Source organism: Panthera onca, chromosome B1, assembly GCF_046562875.1.
Source record: "Panthera onca isolate mPanOnc1 chromosome B1, mPanOnc1 haplotype 2, whole genome shotgun sequence".
Classification (NCBI taxonomy): Eukaryota; Metazoa; Chordata; class Mammalia; order Carnivora; family Felidae; genus Panthera; species Panthera onca.
The window spans coordinates 94,084,293-94,094,691 of record NC_138342.1 but is presented as its reverse complement, the minus strand read 5'-3'; the positions used below and the strand labels follow the sequence as shown (position 1 = coordinate 94,094,691).

At 41.3% G+C, this 10,399-nt stretch overlaps 1 protein-coding gene across 5 annotated transcripts; it reads left to right on the top strand.

The window, feature by feature from the left end:
* The first annotated feature begins 1,221 nt into the window (after positions 1 to 1,221).
* On the top strand, positions 1,222 to 10,399 carry TIFA (TRAF interacting protein with forkhead associated domain). Of its 5 annotated transcripts, none has more exons than XM_060654416.3 (2): positions 1,222 to 1,326; positions 9,167 to 10,399. In XM_060654416.3, the coding sequence occupies exon 2, from the start codon at positions 9,191 to 9,193 to the stop codon at positions 9,746 to 9,748; it is 558 nt and encodes a 185-aa protein (XP_060510399.1). In that variant the 5' UTR covers positions 1,222 to 1,326; positions 9,167 to 9,190; the 3' UTR covers positions 9,749 to 10,399. The 5 variants fall into 5 exon arrangements, with proteins under 5 accessions (XP_060510399.1, XP_060510401.1, XP_060510400.1 ...); XM_060654418.3 differs by lacking the exon at positions 1,222 to 1,326 and adding an exon at positions 1,987 to 2,074; XM_060654417.3 differs by lacking the exon at positions 1,222 to 1,326 and adding an exon at positions 2,081 to 2,213.

The window sequence follows — 10,399 nt, the reverse complement described above, 5'->3', positions numbered from 1 at the left end:
ACTGAGTTACCCCAAATCTGAGCATCTGAGCTTGGGAGTGGAGAGTTAGATGAGTGTGTATCCAAGGGGTTTAGAGTGCACCGGACAGAAGGTGGGTATCATATAGCCCAATTCCCAGCAAGCAACACAAACGAGCAACACTTTCTTTTTTCTATAAGGGGTGATCGTATTACCATAAATTAGCTTCCTCTAGTTTTAAATGAAATACAATAGGCTCAGGTACATCTGCTTAATTAGGGGGTAGTGAAAGTATCTAAAACCTATTTTTAATATTCTATTCATGGAAAAATAGATTGTGGGCATTTTATGTTATTTTCACATTAAATGATTCATCAGTGATAATTCAAACAGTAAATCCCTCTTTTTTTAATATCAATAACATACCTGCCTACTGTTTTCTTCCGTTTTGCCTTGATAAACAATTCCAGCCGGACTTTTGGGGTATCCATTTCTCTGAAGGGTTTCTCTCTCTCTCTCTTTTTTTTTTTTTTTGTTTATCTATTCTTGAGAGAGAGACAGAGCATGAGCAGGGGAGGGACAGTGAGGGAGGGAGACACAGAATCTGAAGCAGGCTCCAGGCTCCAAGCTGTCAGCACAGAGCCCAACGCGGGGCTTGAACCCACAAACTGTGAGATCATGATCTAAGCCGAAGTCAGGCACCCAACCGACTGAGCCACCCAGGCGCCCCTGAATGGTTCCTCTTAATCTCTTCTTCGACTGGTAGCCTAGGAATACTTAAAGGGAACAGAAAAACGAAATAATATTCAGCATCAGAAATTTTAGCAGTTGTTGCATTTTCTTTACTAGTGTTATTAATAACATCTACTACACTAGTCCTTTGCAGCTTACACAGAATTTTCAAATCTTGCTTAACTTTAAAGAGTGAATATCAGAAACTCTGATAAAATATTTTACTGTGTATGTTTATTGGTATAGTCAGATTGCATATCTTACTGTCCACATGGTCTAATGTTCTTCACCTGAAAGAAGATACTCTGGCTATCTCCACTTCAGAGAAGACATAATAAATGTTGATGATTAACGAACAAAATTGCAGCCTTACAGGAATCTGCCACATTTGTAGTTGTACTTTTCCTTCCTTGTGTTTATGGTTCCTGATTATACGTAAGTAACTCGGAGACATCAAAACTTAACCCCTCTCAGAACTTTTATCAGATGGGGAAGCTCCAAGTATCAGCGTCATTTTATTGCCAGTGAAACTGACCTGCGAAGGAACAACTCTCCTGCAAGCCCAGGACAGAATCCAGAGGAGCGTCTTCCCTCTGACACCTACCCGAGTTGGTGGGTAGATTCCCAAGCTCTGAAGTAAGTGGGCCAGTTTGACCTCCTCAGTCACTGCAAGCTTGGTCTTCCCTCCTTTCTTCTCAGTCTTTTACTCCTTATATAGAGTCTCACTCCTACCCCGCTCTAGACACCTGTTGTCTTCAGGTTCTCTCCACTTTTTTCCCTTCCAAACCTTTTTCCCTGAGGCAGGAAAAAACTATTATCTTATTCATCCAAGGCTATAAAGGACTCGTGGGAGGTTAAGTGTTTTTCCTTGCATCATGTACCAGCTTTTAGTCGTGGAACCCCAGAGCCTGGATGTTGAGTGAGGGATCCCTTTTGGTGGATCCCCGGGTGGGAGAGGAAGCTCCTGGACTGGTCTCGTGTAAGGTCAGGGCATCACAGGTAGCCGCAGGTTGATTATGGGCTCTATGGCAGGTTCAAATCCTGTCTCTGCTCTTGCTCAACGTGACACTTAACCACTGGCAGGGGCGCAGTTTATCCGTCTGTAAGGGGGTCCTAGTCTCCCGACTGTGAGGATTAAATGAGATAATACAAGCCGTTCACCTGTCTTGTTTAGTAAATTAGTGCAACTCTCCTCCTATCCCTACCCCGTCCGAGGCCAACTCTTGAAGGAGAGAGTGGCCCTTTAATGGGGAAGTGATTCTTTCCCTTTTCAAAATCTAGCTCACTTAGCCACATCCTCTTTGGAGGGAGCAACGCGTTTCGGGAGGTGCGGTCCGCACCAGTGGACGGAGCCTCAAACCCGTCCTGCGAACTCCGAAACGGGGTGAGGGGGCTGGGCTTCTGGTCTGGATGTAGCGTCAGCAGCCGCAGTCCTCCGGCGGAGACAGGACGAGGCGGGCGCGGGCGGGGCCGAGGCTGGGAACCGGCTCCTGCTGTCGAGATTCTGTAAAGGCTTCGGGGAGGTGGGTAGCCGGCGCACTTTGCCGGGAGCGGGAGGAGAGGAGGCGCGCGCGGGAGGGTCCGGGGCCGTCCGCGTGTGCGCCCCTCCTCCCCCCAGCTCGGCCCCGACTCCTCCCTCTCCGAGCAGCTGCGGCGCGGCGGGCTGGCGCCCTCTCCCAGTGTGGTTACGGGCAGTGGGCGGTGGGCGGTGACCGTCCCCCAACTCGAACCTCCGCTGGGTGGCCTCCGTTAGTCTTCGGCGGAGCCGGGAAAGCTAAGCCGCTCTGGGACGGTTTCCGACTCTCGGGCCCCAAGGTACTTGGCGGGCTGTAGCCTGGGGGTGAGGTGGGGACTGTCTGGTCTGTTTATCGCCCCAAGAGGGAGGCTTTGTCAAGGAGTCTTTCGAGGTGCCCTGTCGAAAGTCACACCCGCTGCTCCCAGATTAGCGTATGGGCACGCTCAATTAATTATATACGGCATGGTCCCAGATTTATGACACAGGGATGTTTGTAAATGCGAGGAGGAATACTGAAAAGGAAATACTGGAGATGGGATGGGATTTTTTTTTTTTTTTAAATACACTTTTCTGTGCTTTGCAAGGTCCCCTCCCCCCCCCCATCAGAAAACAAAAAAGAATTTATCAAGTGTAGCTCATAGAGAAATTATGCATGAACCCCTCCCCTCTCGTTGGCGGAGACCTTTCTGCGGGGTCCCCGGCTCCCCGGGGCTCTGAGTTCTCTGCTGAGGGTTCTTCGGGACCTGCCTTACTTGCTTCAGTGGTTCATTTGGGAAACAGAGTAATCGGCTGTTTTCTGGGACTTTCCCTAGCTTTCAGGTTGAAAGGAGGAATTTCCCCAATCCTCCGGAAGCCAGAACCGACGCTGTACCTCGTAGCGGCTGTCCACAGCCACCAAATTTGGAGGTGGAGTCTGCAAATTTGATTGGGTACAGATTAGTGAGGCTGAGTGGGAGAAAGAAGACAAGGTCTCTGAAAAGAAAGTGTTTTTCCTTAAGGTTTTTCTCTTGCTCTTTTTGCTATTCACGACTCCTTTTGCAAAACCTATTACTTTAGTAGAAATTGATTCTGCTGAACACTGTTGTTCACAGATGTCTTCAAAGCCACACTGCGGGGGTGATGACCCATGAGGGAGGTTTGGCGGCAGGATTACTGTGCCTTTTGCTCTGCTTCAAGTTTCTCTTCCCTCCTTATTAATAAGCTCAGTGTTGGGTGTTGGTCAGGGAGAAAGCCTTTTTGATCAAAGGCTACTTGCAACAAGGCAGAGACATACTTTGCCTTGAGATTATTAATAATCCTATTGAGTTGAGGAGGGATGAAAGTAAAAATTTTAGAAGGATACCTTCCTTAACACATTGCCCAGAACAAACTCCATTGTTTCAGTAAATCTTACTCTAAAAAACAAACTCTTAAAGCATGAGAATCCTCTTGGCATGCATGACCACCCAGGGGCACCAAACTTTCTGTTAAACTGTTTGGACACCTGGCTCCTCCTTTGAGCAAAAATATCTGTGTATCTTTTTGTTCTTAACAGTTGAGGTCCAAACAGCCTTTTGCAAGGTTGAGGGTCATATGTCTCTTTACTGGCTTTGCCCAGCTTTTGGAGGGGTAGTTGGTGTGGTGTGGTGGGGTGTGTGTGTGTGTGAAAGAGAGAGAGAAAGAGAGAGAGAAGGGTAGAGGGGGTGGGAGTGTGAGCAGGGGTGGAGAGCATGTTTTTTGCACATAACACCTCTCCACATATCTGCCCTATTTCCTCTGAGAGGAGCAGAAGCCAACCTCAGTCTAACCTTTCTCTTGCCAGCTCTGAGTCCCCGTAAGTGTGTACTTCCTGGTGCCTAGGAAAGGAGAGGTTTACTTTTCTTCTGACAATGGAGCACCCATGCCTTCTGTATTATGCTTTCTGTGATAAAGTTCTTGATGGCAGGGCTCATTTTCATTTCTATTTATTTATTTATTGTAGTTCATTTGTGAATACAGATATTACTGTGTTTCAGACATCGTCACAGTGTTTTACAAACTTTTTTTAAATAAGTTCTACACCCAACTTAGGGCTTGAACTCATGACCCTGAGATCAGGAATCAATACTCTACCAACTGAACTAGCCAGGCAAACTCTTTTTTTTTTTTTTTTTTTTACAACTTTTTGATGTCAGATATCACAATTTACCACTGAATACTTAGGTAATCTCCACCTCCATTTAATTCCACAAAAATTTGATGGTTTGTAAATTTGTAAAGAAAATATTTGTTAAATGTTTGGTTAGATATTAAGTGCACATGGTATACAATTTCAAAGGCACAGAGTGTGCAATGAAGTCTTTTCCATCCCCAACCCATTTCCCTCTTCGAAGGTAACCACTGTTATACTATATAAGCTCATTGTTCTTCTGTCTTTGATAATTTATCTCAAGCAGATTTCAATGGCTAGCAGTGTAACTGGCATGTGAAGGGCATAAGCAGTAAGTAGTAACCCTATTAACTGTCAGGGTTTGTAGTCACTTCTTACCTTCATTAGATAGGTGAATGCATGTCAGCCCAGGTGATGTTAGAATTCAAGAACAAATGACTTAAAGAAGGTTTAATTTCTTGCTCATATTCTGTGTCCTTTTGGGCTCTATCTTTGGCTTTTGCCTCTGGAATGGAGGCTGAGCTGCTTTTGGGGACTGCTGATGTGGCAGAGGCAAAGAAGACTGGTGGAACCCCACAGTGCCTTTTAAAGCTTCTGCTTGGAAGTAAGCTTCTGTGTTACTTCCATTCGTGTTTCATTACATGGCTGTCAGTGGAGTGGGAAGTCTCATCTTTCTAAAGGAGCAGAACCAGTAGGGATTGGCCTGATAAGGAGGAGCAACAAGTATTTGACATTAGACAGTCTATCTCAGTGTTTGTTGAAGGGTCACAATTGTGATCCCTGAGAATTGATCTACACCAAGACACTTGTAGCCACTGATTTGATAAACCAGAACGCCAATATTTTTTCCCTTGCAGTCAATAATAGATCTACCCTGAGTACTAGGAATAAGAGCTTGTATGAGGCAAACTTTTCTTGGTGGCAAATTTGCTCAAAAGAATGAATTCTAAGTTCACAGGTTATATAAAGAACACAAAACAGGGGCACCTGGGTGGCTCAGTCAGTTGAGCATCTGACTCTTGATTTCAGCTCAGGTCATGATCTCAGGGTCATGGGATCAAGCCCTGCATCAGGCTCCACACTGAGAATGGAGCCTGCCTAAGATTTTCGCTCTCTCTGCCCCTCTCTCCAACTTGTTCATGCATACTCTCTAAAATAAACACACACACACACACACACACCAAAATTTGGGTGTAATTTGGGTGTTACCAAAAGATTATATCAATGGTTTTGAATCCAGTTCTCCTTTCGGAACTGTTATTGTCCAAAGTCCAAGAATGAACTAGAATGAGGGCAATGTATCCTAGACAAGACTGAGATCATGGACAGATTCTTGCTTTTCCTTTTATCTTTTTTGCTTGTTAACAGCTAATTGTTTTCTTGTCAACAACTAATTGCATCATCTAATGATTTGTTATAATTATTCTTTTTAATGCTGTCTGCTTCTTGAATAATGAGAATTTATTATCATAATTAAAGTATCTTCAAATCACAGTGTAGGATCTGTTAACTAATTCTGCCCATTGTTGGTTAATTGTCGCTACATTGGTTTCATAGTAATTTTTACTATCTTTGACCCATGATTTTAAGGGTTCAGGTCACTTTTTCTGCTTATAGCTATGCATCTCTTGTCTACTTGGGTAATACAATATGATGTAATAATGTCCAAAAACAATCTATTACAAAAAGTAAATTTAAAATTAAAGAGGGGTGCCTGGGTGGCTCAGTTGGTTAGGTGACTGACTTTGGCTCAGGTCATGATCTCGCAGTTTGTGAGTTCGAGCCCCATGTCAGGCTCTATGCTGACAGCTTAGAGCCTGGAGCCTGCTTTGGATTCTGTGTCTCCCCCCTCTCTGCCCCTCCTCTGCTCATGCTCTGTGTCTCTCTGTCTTTCAATAATAAATAAATGTTAAAAAAAAATTAAAAAAAATAATAAAATAAAGATATATTTCCAAGTCAATAAAAAAGAAATTTTGCTTAGCTATATCGTTTGTTGAAAAATGGAATAAATTGAGAGTTTTGATTTGTAGCATCATAACTTTGCAAAATAGGAGGAAAGATTGTATTTTAAAAGTAAATAGCAGCAAGCATAGAAAGAAAAGGAAAGCATTTTTTTTTAAATCAGCATAATTCTGATACCAACATTTAATATAGATGGCAAACAAAACTACAGACCAACTTCACTCAAGCTTATTGATTCCCAAACTCTAAACAGTTTTTAAGGAATGCAGGAAGTGCTCAGGATCACTCCCTCGGTATTTTTTTTTCTTTTTTTTTAATTTTGAGAGAGAGAGAGAGAGAGTGCGCGAGCGAGTGCTGGGGAGGGGCAGAGAGAGAGGGAGACACAGAATCCAAAGCAGGCTCCAGGCTCTAAGCTGTCAGCACAGAGCCCGACATGGGGCTTGAACTCACAGACCACGAAATCATGACCTGAGCTGAATTCGGATGCTTAACTGACTGAGCCACCCAGGCACCCCCCTATTGGTATAATTTATCACCACACTAGTTTAAAGGAATTCTGTGTAGCTGTTCAAATGTAAGATATATTTACATGTGTGGATATAGAAACAAATCACCCATTTGTATTATTAATTTAAGAATGCAAGGTTTAGAACTAGATACAGTATGTTCCTGTTTGTGTAAGAAAATGTTTTCTCTTCTGTGTAGAAACATAGGTGTTTGTGTCTGAGCATACACATAGTTAAGCTGCTTGTGTAAAGAACATTTCTGTAAGGATAAAAGCAACTCTTACAGTGGTTGGCTCTAGAAAAGGAAACAAAGGACTAAGGTGGAGGGAAGATACTCTTTTTAAAATATTCTTTTTTACTGTGTCAATTTTTTAATCATGTGCATGCAATCCTTTTAAAATAGCTTTAAAATGGCAGTTCTGTGTGAGAATAAGCTCTCAAAGATTTTGGCAATTAGTTCTCCTATTCTGTTATACTACTTTATTGTACTGATTATTAAAGGTACATATAAGGCAAATGTAGGTGGAGGGCACAGTGGGGCCAAGAGCTCTTGAGGAACACTCTTAACTCTTAATGGCAGTTATATTGTGGTTAATGTCAGTTTGTCCAGTCATTAGGAACCATTGACAGAAATAAATAATTCCAGGAGGAGTACAGACTATGATATTTAGAACTAACTTGTGGAGATTTTTTTAAGTATGTAATGTCTAATTTTAAAATTATAAAATAAAATAAACTTTTAAAGGATTCACTGTTTTTTTAATGTTTATTTATTTTTGAGAGAGAGAGAGAGAGAGAGAGCGAGCATGAGTGGGGGAGGGGCAGAGAGAGAGGGAGACACAGAATCTGAAGCAGGCTCTAGGCTCTGAGCTGTCAGCACAGGGCCTGACACGAGGCTTGAACTCACAAGTTGTGAGATCCTGACCTGAGCCAAAGTCAGAGGCTTAACTCACTGAGCCACCCAGGTGCCCCTATGTATAGTTGACCTACAACATTACATTAGTTTCAGGTGTTCAGAACATGGTGATTCAGCTTCTCTGTACTTAATGCTTACCACATAGCTACCATCTGTCACAATACAATACTATTACAGTATCATTGACTATATTCTCTATGCTGTGGCTTTTATCCCTGTGACTTACTCATTTTGTAACTGGAAGCCTATATCTCCCTCTCCCCTTCATTCATTTTGCCCATCCCCCTACTTTCTTTCCTCTGGAAACCATCAGTTTGTTCTCTGTATTTGCAGGTCTTATTCTACTTTTTGTTTGTTCATTCATTGGTTTTTAGATTCACATATGAGTGTAATCATATGGCATTTGTCTTTCTCAGTCTGACTTATTTAGTTTAGTATAATACCTTTTGGGTTCATTCTAGTTGTCACAGATGGCATGATCTCATCCATTTTTATGGCTGCATAATATTCTTCTGTGTGTGTGTGTGTGTGTGTGTGTGTGTGTGTGTGTGTGTGTGTGTATGTATACCACATCTTCTTTACCCATTCATCTATTGATGGATACTTAGATTGCTTCCATATCTTTGCTAAGCATTTATTATATTTAACCCTTTTCCTACTAGAAATCTAAGTGACGATGTTAAGGGATAAATGTTGGAATTATTTGTTCATAACTTTTAAATTTCTTTAATCAGGTTTTACAATTCATAATACATCTAATTATAATTTAGTTAATAAACTGTAGGTTTTCTTTATGTGTATATTCTCCGAAGGCATTTAAAGCAAAGGGATTATTTATTCCCGATTTTAATGTACAGCTGTCATATTTTCTCTGAGCCCAAGTCATTCTATTTAAATGAGAAAGGAACTGAAGTTTCTTTTTGCTCCTGCCAGATCACTTTATTATCAGCAGGCATTCCTTATTATTGTCTAGACTGTATGTATGGTCTTGTTGTCAAACTAGAAATGAAAAATAGAGATAGAAAAAGTAATACACCAGATCTCATGGGGCTTGGTGAAAATTTTCACATTTGTACTAGATAATTGAAAGTATTCTATGTATTCATCATCTTTTTTTTTTTTTTTTGGTTTATTTATTTATTTTGAGAGAGAGAGAGAGAGAGAGTGCACAGAAGGGGCAGAGAGAGAGGGAGAGAGAGAGAATCCCAAGCAGTTTCTGAACCATCAGTGTGGAGCCTGATGTGGGCTCGAACTCAAGTGCCTTGAGATAGAGACCTGAGCCAAAGTCAGACGCTTAACTGACTAAGCCACCCAGGTGCCCCTGTATTGTCTTCTTAATTTAAAGTCTAAATAAATGACCTATCAGAAGATTTTCATCAAAATATTAGAAAAAGATATCAATGCCTGAAGTATAGGAGTGAACTAACATGCTGTTTTGATTGTTGCAGGCAGGTCAGATCCTGAGACACATCATGTCCAATTTTGAAGATGCTGACACGGAAGAGACAATAACTTGTCTCCAGATAACTGTTTACCATCCTGTCCAGCTGCAAAGTGGAATATTCCAATCCATAAGGTTTTATAACCGAGAAAAACTTCCCTCCAGTGAAGTGGTGAAATTTGGCCGAAATTCCAATATCTGTCATTATACCTTTCAGGACAAACAAGTTTCCCGAGTTCAGTTTTCTCTGCAGCTGTTTAAAAAGTTTGATAGTTCAGTTCTCTCTTTTGAAATAAAAAATATGAGTAAGAAGACCAGTCTGCTTGTGGACAACAAGGAGCTGTGCTACTTAAATAAAATAGACCTGCCTGACAAGTGCATGGTCAGATTTGGTGACTATCAGCTCCTGATAGAGAAGGAAGATGGAGAGTCATTAGAATTTTTTGAGACTCAATTTATTTTGTCTCCAACATCACTCTTGCAAGAAAACAACTGGCCACTACAGAAGCCCATACCTGAGGATGGCTGTTACTCATCCTGTTCTACCCAAGACACTTTTCCTACAGAAATGGATGAAAATGAATTGTGAACACAGAGGGCTAAGAGGAGAATCATGAAGGATGAAGAAATCTGTAGGCATTTTATAGATATTTCACAGTTTATTAGTATATTACTGTTATCTGTTATCAAATTTGGGATCTCTTCTTATCATTTTGAAGTCTGTAAATTGTATTAGTCATTGATTTAGTCGTCTGTTGCATTCCTAGATGTATGAAGAATTCTTAAGTGTATTTAAGTGTACCTCTGTGAGCATTAATGTACAAAAAGCATCCTTGGTGATGAAGGAATAGTGTTTTCAAAATAGTTATATTATTTTCTTTATATGCTTGATTTTAGCCCTATGTTTTGCAAGGAACCACCTCTTAGTTTGGTCATATTATTTCACAAGCAGCTCTTTGTTTTCAGTGTCAAGGCCATGGTTGAGTTGCTCCTGGTGGTGTAGCCTGTTGGTACTTGCAGTGCTAGAGTACTGCATGCAACACAGCATGATGTGTTTTGGAGCAGTGTCTATGCGTCATTGTGGTTTTATTATAGGAAGCCTTATTTGAGCAATAATACCTTTTCTATGATTTCCTTTTTGTAGAATTGTGTTTATTTCCAAAAATACTTCTCCGTATCTATATTCAGTATCTAAAACCAATATTTTAGACATTTTAATAAACTATTGCTGTGTTTAGAA

Coding starts and splice junctions, on each gene's coding strand:
- TIFA (XM_060654416.3), top strand. CDS start 9,191: ATGTCCAATTTTGAAGATGCTGACACGGAAGAGACAATAACTTGTCTC.